Below are 22,396 nucleotides of genomic sequence, written 5' to 3'. Positions count from 1 at the left end.
GTGCGGAAACATCATACTTTGGGGGTGCTTTTCTGCAAAGGGGACAGGATGACTGCAACGCATTGAAGGGAGGGTGGATGGGGTCAAGTATCGCAAAAATTTGACCAACAACCTCCTTCCCTCAGTAAGAGCATTGAAGATGGGTCATGACTGGGTCTTCCAGCATGACAATGACCTGAAACACACAGCCAGGGCAACTAAGGAGTCGCTCCGTAAGAAGCATTTCAAGGCCCTGGAGTGACCTACCTAGTTTACTGACCTGAACCCAATAGAAAATTTTTGGAGCGAGCTGAAACTCAATGTTGTCGAGCAACAGCTGCGAAACCAGAAAGATCTGGAGAAGATCTGTATGGAAGAGTGGGCCAAAATCCCTGCTGCAGTGTGTGCAAACTTGGTCAAGAACTACAGGAAATGTCTGACCTCTGTAATTGCAAACAAAGGTTTCTGTACCAAATATTAAGTTTTTTTATTGTATCAATTACTTATGGTATATCATGCAATAAAATGCAAATTGATTTTCTGCTTTTTATTTTTAGATTTTGCCTCTCACAATTGAAATTTACAGAAATCTCCATTCTCTGTAGGTGGGAAAACTTGCAAAATTGGCTGTGTATCAAATACTCATTTTCACCACTGTATATTTGGTATTGCTGCATTTGTATATATATGATCTATCAAACTATAAAATAAATTAATCCAATTAGTAAACAGTGTAACAAGAAGAAAAATCAAAAGATAGAATTATTTTTTTATTTGCCACCGCAATAAAATGCAATGAGGAGATCAAAACATTGTATCTACCCTAAAATGGTATCAGTAAAAACGATAGCTCAAGTCGCAAAAAAATAAGCCCTCAGTCCCAGATCACGAAAAATGAGAATGTTACGGGTCTCAGAAAATGGCGACAAAGGCAAAAATTTTTTTTTTACATTTATGAATTTATTTTCACCTCATAAGTAACAAAGAACCTATACATGTTTGGTATCTGCGTAATCATACTGATCTGGGGAATCATAATGGCAGATCAATTTTACCATATAGGAAACATGGTAAAGAAAAAATACAAAAAACAATTGTGGAATTGTGCACTTTTGTTTTGCAATTGCAACACACTTTGGATTTTTTTCCTGTTTTCCAGTATACTAAGTGGTATAATGAATGGTGTGTTTCAAAAGAACAACTTGTCCTGCAGAAAATACAAGCCCTCATACGACTATGTGCATGGAAAAATTAAAAAGTTATGATTCTTGGAAAAAGGGGAGTAAAAAAAGGAAAACGAAATAACGGAAAATCGCCATTTTATGAAGGGGTTAAGGTCCATCCTATGAAGTCACTGGTGGATGGTTTATACTAAATGCATCATGTTTTTTTCATGTGTACCAATAGTGGAATCAAATGTATTCTTTAATTGCAGTGTGCTGATGCAAAGTGTATGTATATATGTTCGTATATTGACCACAGCATATGTGTACAATGGGGAATATAGTATTTAAGAAGGGGCTGTCCGAATAGTGGACAACCCCGTTAATTTAATACTATAGACGTGTATGTTTTTTGTTTTTTTAGAATTTGAGATGGCTCCGATTGCAGCTGTTCAACCATGATGCCACTATCAGTCACTGACACTGGTATGTACATGGAGCGATGGCCAATGTCCGCGTGCACTGCCATGTCTTTTCACATGCATTTTTATCAGGTTTTTAAAAATGCTTTGTTTTGGAAACTTCTGGTTACTGAGGTCTGATAAAACATTTATTGATAAAATCTTGTGCAGATTACATGCATATGACTTTCTGTGGGTTTTCCTCATCTCATTCAAGTCTATGGGAGAAAAAAAGCGTAATTACTAGTGATGGGCGAGCACTAAAATGCTCGGGTGCTCGTTGTTCGGGTCGAGCAAACTGAAATACCCTGGTACTCGGACAGAACAACGAGCCCAATGTAAGTCTATGGGAGACCCGAGCATTTTTACCGCGATCCCCCCGGGGTTCCTTTTAAGGCCGGGGTCACACTAACCGACGCAAAATACGGTCAGTATTTTACATGTGTAATACGGATGAATGACCCCTAAACAGTGCTCCACATGTCATCCGTAATCAAGGTGTGGTCGCGTATTTTGCGCATGTCAGCGTCCGTATGTAATCCGTATGGCGAGATTTTCTCGCAGGCTTGCAAAATGGACATATAATGGAGCCCTATGCCAGGGTTTCTAACAGAAACCAAAGAATAGATATAGACACATAGAATACATATATATATATATATATATATATATATATATATATATATATATATATATATATATATATGTGTCTATATCTATTTTTTCGTTTCTTTATTAAAACTGTCAGTGTGAGTTTACTGTATAGCGCACTGAATTGCCGGCTTTGCTAAAAGACATCGGGTGCGTATTTCTCGCAAGTCACATGTGTGGTCCGTGTGTAATCCGTATTTTTTGCGCACCCATAGACTTGCATTGGCGTACTACGGCCGTAGTACGCTGACAATCGCAGCATGCTGCGATTGGCACGGACCGTAGAATACGGATGAGAAATATACGGCTGGTGCGAGGGACCCCATAGAGAATCATTGGTCCGTGTGTAATGTGTGCTTTTACCGCCTCTCACTCGGCCGTATTCCTCGCCAGTGTGACCCCGGCCTAAGGTCTAAAAACGTCTGAAAATGATGGAAACAATGCTCAACTGACACGAGGACATCATGGGGACGGCCCCTGGAAGCATTCCTAACTCTTAAGGGGGTTTTACACTAAGCAATATCGCTAGCAATATCGCTAAAACGTCACTGGTTTTGTGACGTTATAGTGATATTGCTAGCGATATCGCTATGTGTGATACTTACCAGCGACCGGCTCCCCCGCTGTCCATCGCTGATCGCGCGAGAATGTCCGGCTCCATTTCTCGTCGGGCGCTTCCTGCTGGGGCTTCCTGCTGTGACGTCCAGCGACGCGTGGAGGCGGGCGGGAGGACATCAGGATGGCTGTGTGTGAATGGTAAGTATCGTGCGCTGCGTCGCTGCTGCATCGCTGTGAGATCTTTCTGTATGAAAGCTCACTAGCGATCATTTAGCGATGCACCAGCGATCCTGACCGGGTCGGATCGCTGGTGCATCGCTAAATGTAAAAGGGCCTTTAGTTCACAGCTTTAAACAATGTTGTCAGAGTTTCATGCCATTTTTACTGGTGCACCAAAAAACATACCAAAGCGAAACCAAAATGGATTTTGCTGGGAAATATGTTAAGGAACATCCTTTGCAGGTTAATGACTTGTATATAAGGCAAAATTAATAACCCCAGACAAAAATGTTCCTCCCCCATTTGGGCTATGTTCAGACACTGCGTTTTTGAAGCGTTTTTCAACTTTAACATTGCTTTCAACCAAAACAAATGCATTCACTGGGAACTGTCATTGTAACATTTACCAACCCTAGCTGGCCATGTGGTGTGCGACACATAAGCAGACACATCTTGTTTCATTTATGAAGGAGGGACTCTTAAAGTCACAGAGCCTATTTTTACAGACTGAGATAACAGACTGTAGAATTTTTTTTTGGGGGGGGGGCTTGTGTTATTGTTGGAAAACATTAAATAAAGCTAGCAGACAGAACTATCCAACGTATACCTGCGAAACAAAGATTTTTACACCACAGAAAAACCAGGTCTCAGCCTGAGATAACAAACTGTATAAATTTTTTTATAGTTTTTGAATACAAAAGACTGCTGGATATACCGACAGTGACAGCCAGGCAAATTTTGAGCATGCACAGATATGAGCTGACACGGAGATACCACATCAAAAAATGTGTGGCCTGTATGTTTTTTTATTTTGCCTAAATACTGCTGTATTTAACCAACACTGATAGCCAGGCAAAAAAGAGAAAAAAGCCATAAACTGGCCAAACTTTGAGCACGCACAGATATGAGCTATAATGGAGATACCACACCAAAAAATGTGTGGCCTGTATGTGTAAAACCATAGCCAGGGGGTGGACTCCTCAGCACATTCGGTACTTACTGTGCTGGCAGCTGCTTCTTCTTTAGGAATCAAAGGATGGGAGGCAGAGCCCAGAATAATTTCAAACAGTTCAGCTTTAATATCTTCCGGACACAGAACTTCCATTACACCATTTGCACACTTGACATGGTACCAGGAAGGCGTCTTCTACAGCAACACTTTGCTTCTTCAGCTACACCAGAATGGACCACAAAGTGACAGCGGAACGAGGAGCCCAGTGAAAACGGCACTTCGACCATAGCGATACAGCATATCTCTGTCAGCGCTTTGTTCCTCCTCCTGCTCTCCTCACAGCTCCACATGTCTGAAGAAGGTCCATGATAGTGACCGAAACGTAACAAATAGAATATACACAATGTGGATTATTAAGCTGTGAATAAAACTAAACTATTTTGTTCTGCATGTGGGAGTGCCGGATTTCTTTTTGTGTAACACTCCTACCTTTAACCCTGAAATGAACTACAATTGTGCCCTATTCTTGAGTGTGCTCAGTGCCCCCATCTTGTGTCCTTTCTTACTAACTACACCATCCCTTACTTACATATACTACTATGGCAAGAAACATATATATACAGCCACAAATACATAAATTCAAGACATGCAAATATGGCAAACATGTTCCAGCAAACAGTAGTATAAACATTTACAGGGCTAGGCCCTGACCCTCTTACATATGGTTTTTTTTTTGCCTAAATACTGCTGTATTTAACCAAAACCGACAGCCAGGCAAAAAAGAGAAAAAAGCCGTAAACTGGCCAAACTTGCAGCACGCACAGCTATGAGCTGGCATGGAGATACCACACTGAAAAATGTGTGGCCTATATGTTTTTTTGCCTAAATACGGCTGTATTTAACCAGAACTGACAGCCAGGCAATAAAGAGAAAAAAGCCGTAAACTGGCTAAACTTTGAGCACGCACAGATATGAGCTGGCACGGAGATACCACACCAAAAAATGTGTGGCCTGTATTCCAATTACACCTAGGGCTAGCTATATATGGCTAGTATATCCCACAGGTAGCAGCAGCTGCACCAGAACACAGGAAGGGAATGGGCTCTCTTGATGTATGCAAGGCTCTATATACACACATACAGTGCCTGCAGGCCTTGCAGTGATCTGTATACAGCGACGTACACTCCCCTGCCTAACACTGGAACCTATATACTCCGGAGTTAGTCCTTAGAAGCACTGTTGATTTAGCTGGATGTGAGTTTTTAGGATGGTAGATCCCACACTAAGAAATCCCCAATTCTGACCCTATCAAGGCAGCCACTCTCTCAATCCGGAGCTGTTTGCGCTGAGCAGGGTGGCGCGTCTGGTCTCTTATACCCCTGATGATGCTGTGCGGCCAGCCAATCTCTGCACGACCACAACTAAGATGGCTACGGCGTTTCAAAGCCTGGTGGACAATCCCTGCAGCATAATTGGGTCTCTAAAGTCTGCCAAAAATACTGGGTGGAGACCCAAGTTCCCACCAAGTAATCCCAGAAATGCTCGGTGCTCGCCGAGTGCAGTGATACTCGAGCGAGTACTGAGTAGTGGCAAGCACATTCGCTCATCACTAGTAATTACCACAAATGAACAAATTGCGGATTTCACAATCGCATGGTAGGTCAGTTTATACTATTTGAAAATAACCCACAGTGGGCATCAGATATCTATATATCCCCTCTATTTTGCTGCTGCATTTTTTTTGCCAACAAAAATGCCCAAAGTTAAAAATACACCAAATACTCAACAAAAAAAAATATATATATATATATACTGTATACCAAGTATAAAGTAACACTAAATGTCTGATCTAACAAAATATAAAAGTAATTAATCCATACAGTAAACGCTGAAAAGAATAAAAAAGCAGAAAGCCAGAAATTCCATTTTTTGGCCACTTCACTTTTCTTTAAAAAAATGCAATAAAAGCACTAAAAAGACAATATGTAACCCAAATTGCTGATAAAAAAAAGTCATCTCGCTGCGTAAAACACAACGCGGCTCCATTGTAGGAAAAATAGAAATAATTTTAACTATTATAATATTAAAAAACTATACAAGTTTGGTATCGCCATCATCGTGACTGAAGAATGTAGTCAGCCACTGCCGGCAGGGACTACTGCTTATTCTGGGGTGGGGTGGTATGGGTACAGCTGTGACTCTCTGAACATCTCATTATGGATAGTCAAGTGGATCAGCCTAGCCCTATAGTAATCGATAATATAACTGGATCCATCAGATGATCTGACCTGAATATTCATAATGCCAGGTCACTTTTACCATGTAATAATCTATGTAAAATAAAACTTAAAAGATAATGATAGAATTGCAATTTTTTCACAATTTCAACCCACTTAGAATTGTTCTTTTTCCTTTTTTCTTTTTATGCTTGCTAATAAAAAATCTACAAAACCCCTTTGAAGGGGTTGTCCACTACAACTTGATCTGAATTGTTGTCACAATAAAATAAAAACACCTACTTGCGTTCCCGGTGCTCATGTAAGGTTGTTATGCCACATGAGCCCGCCACCCAATCAGCGTTGACATCACTGTCCAACAGGACGCCAGGGCTGCGGCTGCTCTCTGACGCCAGCGCTGATTGGGTGCAGGGCTCATGTGTCAGATCAATCGCACGAGGGACACCCCGGGAACACGAGTGCTGACACCGCTGGAACACGGCACGAGAGGGGAGTATAAGTGTTTTAATTTTATCGGTGTCAAACATTCAGATTGATAAGGGTTTGTCCTAGTAGTGGACAACCCCTTTAATTGTCATTCTTAAATTCTTTCTTTCTTGAATAGGGGGTGTGTTAAGCTTGCCTCATTTACAATGCAGATAACGGGCAGAAAGGGAACGTTGTTTGTGCCTAAAGGCCCCCATACACATTAGAATAACGTTAGCCAAACCTGACTATCGTCTAATCATGAATACGAGGACCCCAGACTCCCAGACGATGTATGGGCAGAGAAGGTTCAGGAAATTAAATTTAAGCTCCAGATCCTTTATTCCTGCAGCTAAATAAGTTCCTGGCAAAGGTGTTTGACAGCGTCTAAAGCTATGTTCACAAATTGCGTTTTTGCTGCGTTTTTTTTCTGCAGGCTAAACCTGCTCCCTTGGCAGTAAAGAAGGTACTTAAAAAAGCAGGTTTTGCTGCTGTTGTTTCGCTGCGTTTTTTCATGCCGATACAGTTTAGTGCCTGTTGTTCCTCAATTTTCTGCACCAAAAAAGTAGCAAAACCTGATGCCTGCATTTTTTTCACTTTCTCATTGCTTTCTATGGGTGATCAGAAAAAACACTGAAATAAGTGACATGCTGCAGTTTTCAAAAATGCATCAGTTTTCCAATTCAGCCAGGAAAAAAAAACAATGTGCATGAGATTTCTGAAATATCATAGTGTAACTCTTCTCTGCCGTTGAGAATACCAAGCAACCAAGCATTCATTTGTATGGGAAAGTCATGAAAAATAACTTGTTCAGCCAACAGTTATCTAAGGTAAATGGCCGCCTTAGAGGGGTTTCCCAGTGAATACAAGATATCACCTATCCACAGGAAGGGTTATAATTTGATCATCAGTGGGGGTCTGACCACTGGGACCTACACCAATTTGCCAGAACAGGAATTTTTATCCCGAAATGGGAAATGTTATCCCTGTTACAAAATGGCACAGCTGATCAGTTGCTTGACCAGTCTGCCAGAAAAACTCGAGAACAGCACTCAACAGCGCCGCAGAGAATGAATGGAGCGCAGAATGAGAAAGTGCACTGCTCCATTCTAATGTGGATAAAGGTTCCCTGTTCTGAAAATTGGTTCTGGTGGTTGGACTTCTACCCATCAACAGGTTATCGCCTATCCTTGGGAGAGGTTATTCCCCCAGACAAAGCCATTAAGCCCTACACCCTTTTTAACATGTTTTACACTTTTACACTTACTAACACTGGAGAAATAAAAACAAGATAAAATGAGTTACTTCAATCTAGAGGATAAAAATTTGTCTTGGGAAAGTGACAGACACATTATATTTTTATAGTTACAGTACACTTGTGTCCATTACAATACCAGGTTACTGATCTCCAGGCAGAGCAGTTTTCCGTTCAATGAGATAAAGCAACACCAAAAATTAAGATTTGTTCTTAGGTTTTTATTCCAATATTTTCCCATCAATTTTGTGCAAAGAGACAATTTTTTTTTATATTTTTCATTCAGTGCAAAAGGTGCAGAGAATTCCTCTGTCATTTAAGGCACGTGGCCCATTGCTTGGAGTTTGATGGTTGGTCCATGGAGTGCTGATGCTAACACAAAAATACATATTATACCTCTTATTTCATAGTCCATATCCAGATTGCTGCCCCCATCCAGGGACTTAACAGTTACCATCCCATTTCAGGGCAAAATATATTTTATGATGGGAGGAAGAAATAAAAGTTACCGCTGCCCCTGCCAGAGAGAACTTGTTCAGCGAACTTCATGTCAGAGCACTGCCCTGCAGCCACCTGGCATTGAAGACTCTGATGACAACAAAAGATGTCCATCCAGTGTAAGAAATAAATTATGTGATGAATGAGGTTTCCGGAGACCCAGCATCTTCCAGATGTGATCACGTCTCTCAGTCAGACTTTGCTGTTAGTTTTTCTTCCTCTTCTAAATCCATCTCAGTGATGACAGAATAGCATATGATCTGGGCATATCGAGTAATCATGGCTACGGGAAAAGACAAACATCTGTTAGGATCTGCTCTATGACAATGATGTCCTGGGCAGATATTTTATTTAACCTCCTCCAGCTCCTGCAGGTAGAAAACGGTAATGGTTATTCCTATTTTGAAAATACAGCAGAAAAAGGGGCAGCACCACTTACCTGCCCGGATCTCTGAACAAATGCAATACAGGATGAAGCCAGCCCATATAGCAAAGATGGCAACACAGGTGCAAAATACTAAATAGACAGCCACTCACCACCTACCAACTAATGGAGAGGGTGACTGCTTAGTATATGTTTGCACAATAGAGACCTGTATAGGGCACTGTTCACATGCAGGTAATGCATAGTGTCTGGTTCACAGCCTATTAGTCACGCCCCTACTATTCGATTAGGCAGGCTGGCCAGCACTCTCTAAATGCATCCCATGTGAACACCCCTGTTTACAAGACCCAACGTGCTGGGCTTGGCTGCACCCTGAAAAATAAAGTGCACAAAATACATATAAATATGTGAGGAATTGGTCGATATTTTGGCCAAGATACTGTATGCAAGCTTGCAACCCAACACGCTTGCGAGTCCTATCACTAAACTAGGAGCAAAGCCACAAAAGAGGACTGGAAATCCTCCAAAAATTCAAAAATACAGCAGAAAAAGGGGCAGCACCGCTTACCTTATACTAAATTAGTATTTTGAATCTGTTGTCATGATTAGGTCACCGAGGAGGATAGCAGGGGAACAGACTAGGCAACCAGATAACCAGAAAGGTTAGTAACTTAGATTGCAGACCCCTAAAACTAACAACACAACTAGAATTAGCCGTGGGACGTACCTACAATGCCCTAGACGCCTCGGCACAGCCAAATAATTAACTAAGCCTAAAGCAAGAAAGGGAAAAGCTAAACTGCCCCGGAGCAGGACCCCAAAGGAATAGATAGCCCCCAAACATATAATGCTGGTGAAACAAGATGAGGCACAAACACAGGCAGAAAAGAGAGTAAGCAATTGATGAGGCCCAAACTGTCTAGATAGAACAGGACAGGAAAGATACTGTCTTCAATCGCGCAAAAAACCCTAAGAAGAATCCAACACGTCTGATATGCAAAAATACTGAGGCCACACGACCTCTCCCCCACTAGATCAGAATTCTGGTGTGAACTGGAAGCACAAAAAAAAGATACTGATATAACGGGATTAGCAATACTGAACAGACTGACATGAGCTGTGGCATATGGAACGGGGTCCAGCACAGGTCCCAGCAGGGAACAATGCTGAACCCACACAGCAAAGCAGAAAGCAGAGAAAGGCAAAAACTGGATCAAATGCAAAAAGATTCCAGCAAACAAATAACTTATCTGAACGATGTAGGACCAAGCAGGGGGCAAGCGGAGTTCAAAATGCACAGGAAGAAAACCAAATCACCAGCAACAACTGAGGGAAGCTTGCTCACTTAAATCTTCTGTAACACCAGACCTCCAATCATCCTCTTCATGTGATTGACTTCTGTCAACCCGACAAGCTCCATTACCTGCAGCAACCACCAGAGGGAGCCCAAACTCAGAAGTCAGGTCAAAAGTGTTCACAACAATCTGTGTTGCCAACATCTTTGCTATATGGGCTGGCTGCATCCTGTAATGCATTTGTTCAGAGACTTGGGCAGGAAAGCGGTGCTACCCCTTTTTCTCCTGCATTTTTTGAGGATTTTCAGTTCTCTTTTGTGGCTTTGCTACTAGTTTATTCCTATTTTGCCTGCACTACCCGTGCACGGAATAGGCACAGTCCATTATACATACAGTTAGGTCCAGAAATATTTGGACACTGATACAATTTGGCATTTTAATTGTTTACCAAAACATATTCAAGATAAAGTTATATAATCAATATGGGCCTAAAGTGCAGACTCTCAGCTTTAGCGCTCACTCACACCACTGTATACAACAAACGAGTGGTATCTAATTTTTTTATCAGCTAGCATGCTGACCAATATTATTCAATGAGGCAGCGCTAATGGCCAGTCATTCATTCAAGTCTATGGTATGTGTGGAACACATTGGACTGCACTCAGATGACATCCATGTGCAGTTCAATTTCCGGGGACTCACAAAATGGAGAGGGTGGAGAAATTTTGTCCTTCATCTTCTTCTCAAAGTGTGCTACGATTCTCTCATCTGAAAGAATCGGATCACACTATGCTGATACTTGGATCAAAGTCTGGTGAGAGTTTGATCAGAGTGTAATTTGCATAACTGGTCCAATTTTGTCAGATGAGAGAAACTACAGCCTTCTGACCATAATTAATCTGAGGGTATTCACATCCTAATTGGAGTAAGGATTAGGAATTACAACTCTTTAAAATATAACTGACTTTTTTAAAGGGACCAAAAGTATTGGACAATTATCTCAAAAGTATTTTAATAGGCTTCATGGGCTATTCCCTTTAATCAGTCATCAATCACAGAGGTAAAAGGTGAAGGCGCGCCCATGCTCTGGCACTGAGTGAACACATGTAAAAAGAACTCCCAGTATCCTGGTCAGAAATCCTAGTTAGAAACCTGTCTCTCTTTACCAAAACAGTTCCCTGCCGGTGGTGGAGGAACAGAATCGGTTCCGATGCTGCATGAGGCAAGTGGGGCCTGGCTTTGCTGTGCTGCTGCCGTAGGGTCCGTCTTGTGGCGTGTTGTGAGGAGAGGGCAGCCATTTTAGGTGCCTTGTCCCAACGCTTTGAGGAGAGACGTAGAGGCAAAAAGAAGTAAGGCGCAGAAACACACACACCGGTGTAGAGTTGACAAGAGTCCCTGCCTGTGTGTGGCTCATTGTTGGCTTGTGGGTGGCTCGTTGAAATGACATGCTGAGAACTCCCCTGGGTCCTAAAACCTCTGGCAATCAGGTACTGTGGTTGGTGTTTGTCTGAAAGGTGCTCCAACATAGGGGAGGGAACCTTTGGATAGTTGTGTAAGGTGCTGAGATCATCCGCAGTAAAACAATGGGCTAGAAAGATGGTGGACAGCATGCTGGATCCCAATATGATGACGCTAGAGTGTCTAGTGGGAAGAAACAAAGAGTTGGCTCTGGCAATATTGCAGCAAGGCTGGGAGAGTATGCCCATAATGCTCCTTCTGGTATCTCTGGGCAATAGGGGTCTGGGGCATATCTACAGGGTACACAGAGTACATCCCCAACAGGATCCCGGTACTCGTCCCTAGCTGTGGAGTAAGAGGTGGATGATAGTCCTCCTGTGTTGGACCATTATTTTCTGGAGTCTTCTAAAGCAGGAAATTCTCCTAAGGGAAAGGACAATAATCCTAGTGGAATATCCCTGTTAGATGTCTTTAATGCAGTTACCAAAAGTAACTCCAAGCTGGATTCACTGATGGGCAAGCTGAGAGTGGTTCCCTTGCAAACTACTACATTGTTTGAGAATCCAAAGAATGCCATCAGATGAATGGATACACATGAGCATCAGATCCTTCAGGAAATGAGAGCGATAGGGTCTTAAATCGTAGACACTTGAATTGAAAGAAATTGTTTTTTTTACATAAAATAAGCGCCATACCTCTGGGCTTTGAAGATTGGGAGATTTTATGTCTTAGGTCATTCTCTTTGGAGGATCTTTGCAGATGCAGCAAGCCATTGCTAAAATACTCTTTCAAACTGTCACGGCTCCACCCCTCACGGTGTCTGGGATGCAGTTACTGACAGCTCGGCCGTCCAATCCGGTACAGGGGCGTGCTGAAGCTGTCAGCACTTTGATTGACAGCATGGCCATCCAGTCTGGTTCAGGGGCGTGCTGAGCTGTTAGTGTGTTTATTGACAGCTTGACTAGCCAATCTGTGACTGGGAGGTGTCGGCTGTCTCATGTGTTATTTATTCCAATTAATGGCCATGGTTCTTAACTGAGCTGGCTGAATTTCCTGGAACAAAGCCAGATATACATTCATCTTGTGAGGTTTGTGCTTTCCTGTGCCTAGAGTTCTGCATGCTTGATGTATTACTTTACCTTTTGTACTTCGTTTTGACTATCCGCCTGTTTAACGCCTTCAGCTCTGATCCATTATCCTCCCGGTACTCTGACCTCGGAACGTTACATGACTACGCTTTTATCTCTTCCTTCTGTTTATGACGTACCCTCCTGGCTTTTGACCTTGGACTCTTTGACCACTCTGACTCGTGAGAAGTGAGAAGTGGCCCTGAGAAGTGACTAGCATCACACAAACTATGAAATCTATTGACAAATAGCCCTCCTTTTATGGAAGAAGTGGCGTGAATAATACAATTTTAATGGAAAAAAAGCAGGTACAAAGTTTGGAGCTGGTTTCTGGCGTGGCATTTGCATTCGAAAGCTGTTGCTGTGAACCCACAACATGTGATCAAAGGAGTCAAAGGAGCTCTCAATGGAAGAGAGGTGAAGAATCCGGAATTACAATAAGCGCAATAGGGTTTTATTCAGGTAGGGTTTAAGCTGGGAGACCAGAGGCAATGGTACTCATCTTGTGTGGTTGTGTGACCACAACTACTAAAAAGGCTCAGGGCTGCTGCACCCCCACAAGTGAAAACATCTTCAATGTAATGAAAGGGTTTTTTTCTGCACCACCAGTAGATCTACTGGTGGTGCAGAATTAACCCTTTCATTCCATTTCAGTTGTTCTCAATGAAACAAAACAGACAATCAATAGGCTGAAAAAAAAGAAGTCCATAGGAGAGATAGCAGAAATGTTAAGAGTGGCCAAATCAACAGTTTGGTGCATTCTGCAAAACAAAGAGTGCACTGATGAGTTTGGGAATTTGAAAAGGCCTGGACGTCCATGGACGACAACAGATATGCCTGATCACAGAATCTTTTCCATGATGAAGAAAAAACCCCTCAAAACAACCACCTAAGCGACGAACACTCTTCAGGAAGTAGGTGTTTCTGTATCTAAGTCTACCATAATAAGAAGACTTCGTAACAGCAAACACAGAGGGTTCACCACAAGGTCGAAACAATTAATCAGTCTTAACAATAGAAAGTCCAGTTTAGACTTACCAAAAAACATCTAAAGAAGCCAACCCAGTTCTGGAAAAGCTTTCTTTGGACAGATTGAAACTAAGATAGACCTATACTATAATGATGGCAAGAAGAAAGTATGGAGAAGATATGGAACAGCTCATTACCCAAAGCACACCACATCCTGTGTAAAAAAAGGTGGAGGCCGTGTGACGGCATGGGCATGCATGGCTTCCAATGGAACTGGGTCACCAGTGTTTACTGTTGATATGACTGAAGACAGAAGCAGCCGGATGAATTCTGAAGTGTAGAGGGCTATACTTTCTGCTCAGATACAACCAAATACAGCAAGGTTGATTGGACAGCACTTCACAGCACAGATGGACAATGACCCAAAACATACAGCAAAAGCAACCCAGGAGTTTTTAAAGACAAAGAAGCGGTAAACTCTACAATATTTAAGACAAAACTAAATGCAGAAAGGGCCACACACAAGCAACAACTGAAGTCAGTTACAGAAAAAGGCCTGGCAAGGCATCACAAAGGACAAAACCCAGCGTTTTCTGATGTACATGGCTACCAGACTTCAGGCAGTCATTGCCGGCAAAAAAAGGTTCCACAGAGTATTAAAAATTAACATTTTTTGATGGTAAGGTTAATTTGTACAATTACTTCTGAGCCCCTGAAATGAGGAGACTTTGTAGAAAAATTATTGCAATTCCTACCATTTTTCACAGGATATTTTTGTTCAGCCCCTTTCACTAAACCTGAAAGAATACACTTCAATTGATCTCAGTTGTTTCATTTTAAATAAACAGTGGCACGCAGAGCCCAAACCATGAAGTTTCAGACACTGTCCAAATATTTCGAAATCTAATTGTATATGTGGCTACATATTTGTCCTGGTTTAGGATGCACAATGCGTTCGATCCCATTTACACAAGGAGAATCTGCAGGTAATGACCACTGGAAATATAGCAAACTAATTGGTGCTCACTGAATTTCTATATACAGTAAATATGGCAATTATGGTGAATGTGAAATCGGTACGAGTGACAATTAATCATATATCACCATAGAGCTTGCATTATTGTCGGTAGGACTCCCCCTGTATATGTAAGGAGGTGGCCGGTCCCCTCAGTTGCGCCCTCTCCTCCTTCCGTGTGACCCCCCCAAGCACTTTATGTACATATGTTAAGCACCTGTATGTTTTATATGTAATGCAATGTATGAGCTATCATTGTTATACCTTGTATTGTGTATATTCCCCTTTAATGACTATGTATAGAGTCGGGGACAGAATTGGTTAAAATAAAGGCTGGGCCAGCAGCAGTAAGGGGGCTGGACTTGCAGCCACAAAGAAAGAGTGGAAGCTGCTGCCTCCTCAGAACTGCCCAGGAATGTACGTTAGGGCAGGAGAATTTCACAGACGGGGCACTGCCAGACCCCCCGGACGGGAGAGGTCTGTTGCCCCGGACTATAAGGAGTTCAGTGACTCGAGGGGTCCCGAAGACTACAAGGCTAAGGACTGAAACACGGGCCCCAGGAATTTGAAAGGGTCACCGCTTCTGAAGGGGTTATCCCCGGCGTGTGGAATTCCACTAATCCTTGGCTGCTGCAACTGCTGTAGGTGCGGTTGGAAAGCATGACAGGGAGAGAGTAGGAAAACCAATGTTGTACTTGTGCCTTACTTCCTCATCACTGTTTAATAAAAAGTTATTTTCCCTTTTGGATAACAACCGCCTTCCGGACCCTTATTCGTCTGGACCGCTGTGACCAGAGGAGAAGGTAATCTGTGGGGAAAGAACTGTGTTGGTCCCGTCTGTCTATTTGCAAGGGATCAGGGGTGCTCGCTGAACGTGTGCTCAGTGGACTCTGTCGGAGTACTGTGCCTTTAAATAACTCGCCAAAACGAACCCCCCTCCCCAGTCGCCCTTGTTACATATACATGAGGGAATGTGTTATTAACAAATAAAATTAAATTGTTGTCTGCCTGTGTATATATGCAATGAATGATACACACACGCTTGCCTGGTTGTTGGCTGGTCAATAAGCTAGTTTATACAATGCAGGGATGTGGAATGCAGACTCCCAGGAAAGTTCTTTGAGCCGATCTATACACCTGTGCAGTTCCATTGCAGCCTGCTGTGCCTACTAACAAGCCAAGCACCTACGTGGCTACCACATCTTGTGTTTCAAAGGTCTGCACTGCTGTTTATAAGATCTGGAATCCGAAAATGTGAGAATTCATACCTGCAAAAAGACGTAGCCATTCTGGTTTCTTATCCTCTGAGATATACACAAAAATGAAATAGACCGGAACTCCGGACAGCGCTATGGCTATACCAATCAGAGAGTTGATCAAGTCGCTGTAGAGTGGAACGGCCACCAGGAACACAGTGCATAGACAAAATATTATTGGAAAAATCAGGCTGAGCTGTAAATGATGAGAAAAGAGAGGTCACTGACAGTCGCAGCACTGCAAGAACATAGAGAGAGATTTATATGAGAGAGAGGGCACCTGATTAAAATCTCAATATAGCCTTAAAGGGGTGTTCCCATCTCCAAGATACTATCCCAATATGTAGTAGGTGTAATAACAATATTAGCAAATGCCTCCAATTAGAAATGTAGTACTGTTTTTATGATTTTCTGTCTCTTTCCTCACGTGCATGCATTGAAGGACCTTAGGTATCCATGGCACTATATCAGTGGTCATAACCATGGATACCCAAGGTCCTGTAATGCCTGCACATGAGGCAAGAAACAGAGAATCAAAAAAACTATAGTACATTTCTAATTGGAGGTATTTGCAAATATTATTATCACACCTACTACATATTGGGATAGGATCTTGGAGATGGGAATACTCCTTTAAGTATGCCATACACCTTAAAGGGTTTTTCCACTTTCAGGAAAGTGGCTCCTTAATGCTCTAATATAACAAACAGAGCAGATACCCACCCTCCCAAGTCCAGTGCCGGCTCCCTATCGCTGCTCGGTATTTTGGCTGCAGCGGTGATGACATGTCTAAAGAGCATATTACAGCTATAGCCAACCACTGAGCTCAGCAGATGGGCCAAGTTAGACGGCACAAGTTGTTGAGTGCACTGATTGGCTACTGTGCTGATACGCACTGCCAACGTGACATTACCGTAGCAGCCAAAATATCGAGACCCGAGTAGCGGCAGGGAGCCGGCACTGGACTAGGGAAGGTGAGTACCTGCTCTGTTTGTTATTTTAGCTATAAATAGCTGGCAGCTATTTCACCTGACCACCCCAAAAACATGCACGCTTGGCTCAGCTGAGCATGCCTGTGTTCTCAATGGAATAAGCGGCATTACCGATAAAAACAGAGGATCGGTAATGTTGAAATTCAACATGCCTGACTTTTTTATCTCCATGACATCTGACATTGGAGAGGTGTTGGGACACATTACATATTGGGTAGTTTCCTGATTCTTCTGAAATGGGCAGATATGACCAATGTTCCGCTGTGTCTAGGTATCTTGAGGCTCGAGCTGTTAAAAAAAAAACTTAAAGGGGTTGTTAGTTTTCAGATAATGTTCGGCCTCGGCTTCTGTATGTTAAAAATAACAAAATAAGCTGTACTCACCTTCCCCAGGTCCATTGCTTAGTCTCCACCCCTTCTCCCGATATCAGCCATTGGCTGCGGCACTAACATCACGCAGTCAGTGCGACAGCCAATCAGTGATCTCACCAGCTCTGTCAGTGTAGGCGGAACAATACCTTCAGAGCCGCTGAGCTCACTGGCTGCCTCACTGAAGACATGACATCAGTGCCGAAATCAATGCCAGACATCGCGAGAAGGGGTGGGGACTCAGCGCCCAGGTAGCGTGAGTCATGCAAGGTTTTTTTTTTTAACAAACTGCAGCTGTGGTCGAACATTATTTGACAAGGAACAACCCCTTTATGCTGCCCCTTAAGAGCCTCCTAGGCTAAATTAAATCTGAAACCAGTGATGAGGTGAACATAGGTTGGTATGAGAATATACAACAACAAAAAGATTGTGTCACTGAAGAGAGGTCAAAGGACAAGACATAAAAACACTAACGCAGATACTAAATCTAGACAAGACTAACCTTGAGGGGTCGTGGTCTGTCTGGCTCCTTCCAGCGCAAATAAAGTTGACCAGCAATAGACAGGCCCACAAACAACCAATAACTGAAGCTGTAGTAATTAATGAGCTGGAAGATGTCTTCTACACAGAGGTACACCAGAGCCATAGCACCCTGTAATGAGACAGCACAGCATCACTGTAGGTTTATGAGGACATGTACTCTTCAGGCATCACTGCAGGTCTATGAGGGCATGTACTCATCAGGCATCACTGTAGGTCTATGAGGACAGGTACTCCTCCGTCATCACCGCAGGTCTATGAGGGCATGTACTCCTTCTTCATCACTGCAGGTCTATGAGAGCATGTACTCCTCAGGCATCACTGTAGGTCTATGAGGACATGTACTCCTCAGGCATCACTGTAGGTCTATGAGGACATGACATGTACTCCTCAGGCATTACTGCAGGTCTATGAGGGCATGTACTCCTCAGGCATCACTGCAGGTCTATGATGACATGTACTCCTCAGGCTTCACTGCAGGTCTATGAGGACATGTACTCCTCAGGCATTACTGCAGGTCTATGAGGGCATGTACTCCTCAGGCATTACTGCAGGTCTATGAGGACACGTACTCCTCAGGCATGACTGTAGGTGTTAGGAGTCAGGTTCCTGCGTCTGCTCTGCAGGAATCCAGACCCTTACATTCTGCGGTCTCTTGCTCTTTATCTACCGCAGAGGATATTGCCTTGCAGCAAATCTCTCCAGGGGCTAAGTCCCTCTGTCCTCCTACTGAGCATGCTCATGAGACGGTTTCCCATTGGAGATCGGGAGTCATGTGCTCAGGTCCTGCTCCAGATCTCATTGGTCCATCTCGGAGATCTGGAAGCTTCCGGAAGGTCCCAGCTGCTATAAAAAGCGTGTATGGCCATTCCACCATGCGCTAGTATAGACTATACTGCTGTGTGTGAATGGTGACCGATGTATGATTCTGGTGACTGACTTATTATGAAACCCCTTCCCTCTGATATTACGCATGTGGTTAGGGAATTAGTTCAGTAGTCTGCGCCAGTCTGTGGCAAGTCTTAGGCCACTGTGCACACCGCACCTCTGCGCTAGCGTCCGATATAGCGCCTGCTTTGTAGCCGTGTCGTCCAGAGGCAGTGTCCTGCGCCGCGCTGCAATTGCAGCCCTTCTTGGCGTTTGCAGTAGCGACGCCGCACACACGGTCGGTCTAGACGGACGCAGCCCCTCTGTCTTAGTTCCAGCTCCTGTAACCTTCTACCGTGTGTGCATTTACCTGAGGCCTGTGACTAACCGGCTCAGCCTTTTGTATGTTTTTGTTGCGGCGCCTCTGTGTGTGAACAGAGCCCGCTCTGCGCACTTTGGGGGAAGTTGAACGCGTGCGCATTATATCGCCATATTGCTCATCTGCCATTACTCAGCAGCGGTTGTAACACCTACTGCATCGTGGACCCCGAGCGGCGAATGCACTTTATTAGTTATTTTTATTTAGTGCGTTCTGCCGTTCCTAACAGTAGGTCTTTGAGGACATGTACTCCTCAGGCATCACCTGCAGCACATGGTACCTAGATGTACTACCTACTCTCCAAAACACTATAGTGTAAACCTTTCTCCAATGTAGGCAATATTCACACATTCAGTTTCCGGTCAGTGTTTTACCTCCATAGTGGTGACGTGTTTCTATTATACTTTAACTCTGATTGTCCCACTCCTGGTTTTGGCTTACAAATACAGAGGTAAAATACTGACCAGATACTAAATGTGTGAACATGGCCTAAGCCAAACTATTTTTAACTTCACTGTCGATGCCATTTCTACTATGCAATTTCTCTTTTAACCCCTTTCCTACATTGGACGTAATATTCCGTCCATGTGACCTGGGACCTAAGTCCCAAGGACGGAATATTACGTCACAGACGATCAGCAGCGCTCATGGGGGCAGCGCAGCTGATCGCTATCAGGTGTCAGCTAATTATCACAGCTGACACCCGGCACTATGTGTCGGGGCGGTCACGGACCGCCCCCAGCACATTTACCCCTGGCACACTGCGATCAAACATGATCGCAGTGTACCGGGGGCATAGGAGAGAAGCGCGCAGGGAGGGGGCTCCCTCCGTGCTTCCCTGCGACCCCCGAAGCGACGCGATGTGCTGCGTCGCTCCGAGAGTCCTCCTCCCTGCTGAGAGCAGGCAGGAGGAAGCCTGCAGCAGCGCCTGTCAGATCGCCGATCTGACACAGTGCTGTTCTAAGTATCAGATCCACGATCTGACAAAAGACAGTGATGTTCCCCCCGAGACAATGTAATAAACTGAAAAAAAAAAAAAATGTGTAAAAATTTAAAAAAATAACAAAATAAATTTTAAAAAAAAATATTCCCTAATAAATTCTTTTTTTCTAAATAAAACAAAAACAATAAAAGTACACATATTTAGTATCGCCGCATCCGTAACGACCCGCTCTATAAAACTATCCCACTAGTTAACCCCTTTAGTGAACCCCTTAATAAAAAAAGCAAAAAACAATGCTTTATTATCATACCGCTGAACAAAAAGTGCAATAACGCACGATCAAAAAGACGGATATAAATATCCATGTTACCGCTGAAAACGTTATCTTGTCCCGCAAAAAACGAGAGCCATACAGCATCATCAGCGAAAAAATAAAAAAATTATAACTCGCAGAATAAAGCGATGCAAAAATAATTATTTTTTATATAAAATTGTTTTTATTGCATAAAAGCGACAAAACTTAAAAAAAGACAAATGAGTTATCGCTGTAATCATACTGACCCAAAGAATAAAAACGCTTTATCAATTTTACCGCACGCGGAACGGTGTAAACGCACCCCCCAAAAGAAATTCATGAAACGCTGGTTTTTGTTCATTCTGCGTCCCAAAAATCGGAATAAAAAGTGATCAAAAAATGTCACGTGCCTGAAAATAGTACCAATAAAAACGTCAACTCGTCCCGCAAAAAATAAGACCTCACTTGACTCTTTGGGTCAAAATACGGAAAAATTATAGCTCTCAAAATGTGGTGATGCAAAAACTTGCGTCTTTTAGCATGTGACAGCTGCCAAACATAAAAACCCGCCATAAATAGTAAATCAAACCCCCCTTTATCACCCCCTTAGTTAGGGAAAAATAATAAAATTTAAAAAATGTATTTATTTCCATTTTCCCGTTAGGGCTAGGGTTAGGGCTGTGTTGGGGTTAGGGTTGGAGTTAGAATTTGGGGTTTCTACTATTTTGGCACATCAGGGGCTTTCCAAACGCAACATGGCGTTTGATCTCAATTCCAGCCAAAAAAGTCAAATGGCGCTGCTTCCCTTCCGAGCTCTGCCATGCGCCCAAATAGTGGTTTACCTCCACATATGGGGTATCAGCGTACTCAGGACAAATTGCACAATAACTTTTGGGGTCCGGTTTCCCTTGGGAAAATAAAAATTGGAGGTGAAAGGATCATTTTTGTGGAAAAAAATATGATTTTTTAATTGTACGGCTGTACATAATAAACTGTGAAGCCCCTGGGGGTTCAAAGTTCTCACCACACATCTAGATAAGTTCCTTGGGGGGTCTAGTTCCAAAATGGGGTCACTTGTGGGGGGTTTCCACTGTTTAAGCATATCAGGGGCTCTCCAAACGTGACATGGGCCCGATCTCAATTCCAGCCAATTTTGCGTTGAAAAAGTCAAACGGCGCTCCTTCCCTTCCGAGCTCTGCCATGTGCAGAAACAGTGGTTCCCCCCACATATCAGGTATCAGCGTACTCAGGACAAATTGCACAATAACTTTTGCAGTCCAATTTCTCCTCTTACCCTTGGTAAAATAAAAAAATATTGGACCTGAAGTAATTTTTTTTGTGAAAAAAGTTAAATTTTTTTTAAAATATTCAAAAAATTCCTGTGAAGCACCTGAAGGGTTAATAAACTTCTTGAATGTGGTTTTGAGCACCTGAAGAGGTGCAGTTTTTAGAATGGTGTCACTTTTGGGTATTTTCTATCATATAGACCCCTCAAATTGACTTCAAATGTGATGTGGTCTGTAAAAATAAAATGGTGTTGTAAAAAGGAGAAATCGCTGAATTTTGGTACCAAAATTGTGCTGATGTAAAGTAAACATGTGGGAAATGTTATTTATTAAGTTTTTTGTGTGCCGTGTCGCCGTGATTTGAGGGCATAAAAATTCAAAGTTGGTAAATTGCAAAATTTTCGCCAAATTTCCGTTTTTTCACAAATAAACGCATGGTATATCAATGAAATTTTACCATTATCATGAAGTACGATATGTCACGAGAAAACAATGTCAGAATCACCGGGATCCATGGAAGTGTTCCAGAGTTATTACCTCATAAAGGGACAGTGGTCAGAATTGTAAAAATTGGCCTGGGCATTAACGTGCAAACCACCCTTGGGAGTAAAGGGGTTAATATTATAGTTTTATACCTGTAGAGAGCATCACATGTACATTATGTATTGTATGTACATGTACTTTATTCCCTCCCAGTTATTTTTTACCATCAGTAGTTTAACCCCTTCATGACAGCCAATACGCATATTTACTGACCTGAGATATAAGGGAATATCATCCCCA

General features: G+C 42.8%; 1 protein-coding gene across 3 annotated transcripts in view; it reads right to left on the bottom strand.

The window, feature by feature from the left end:
• Window positions 1-8,140: 8,140 nt before the first annotated feature.
• LOC141089143 (Y+L amino acid transporter 2-like) overlaps window positions 8,141-22,396 on the bottom strand; it is a 52,216-nt gene continuing 37,960 nt past the window's right edge. For all 3 annotated transcript variants that reach the window (XM_073575465.1, XM_073575466.1, XM_073575467.1), the window contains exons 8-10: window positions 17,806-17,955; window positions 15,956-16,139; window positions 8,141-8,721 (exon numbers count right to left, since the gene is read on the bottom strand). In XM_073575465.1, the coding sequence (XP_073431566.1) occupies window positions 8,627-8,721; window positions 15,956-16,139; window positions 17,806-17,955 (429 nt within the window). In that variant the 3' untranslated portion in view covers window positions 8,141-8,626. The remainder of the gene's footprint in view (window positions 8,722-15,955; window positions 16,140-17,805; window positions 17,956-22,396) is intronic.

Source organism: Dendrobates tinctorius, unplaced genomic scaffold, assembly GCF_039654945.1.
Source record: "Dendrobates tinctorius isolate UK_male_01 unplaced genomic scaffold, ASM3965494v1 ptg000044l, whole genome shotgun sequence".
In the NCBI taxonomy this organism is placed as follows: Eukaryota; Metazoa; Chordata; class Amphibia; order Anura; family Dendrobatidae; genus Dendrobates; species Dendrobates tinctorius.
This window is presented reverse-complemented; position numbering and strand designations above follow the sequence as displayed.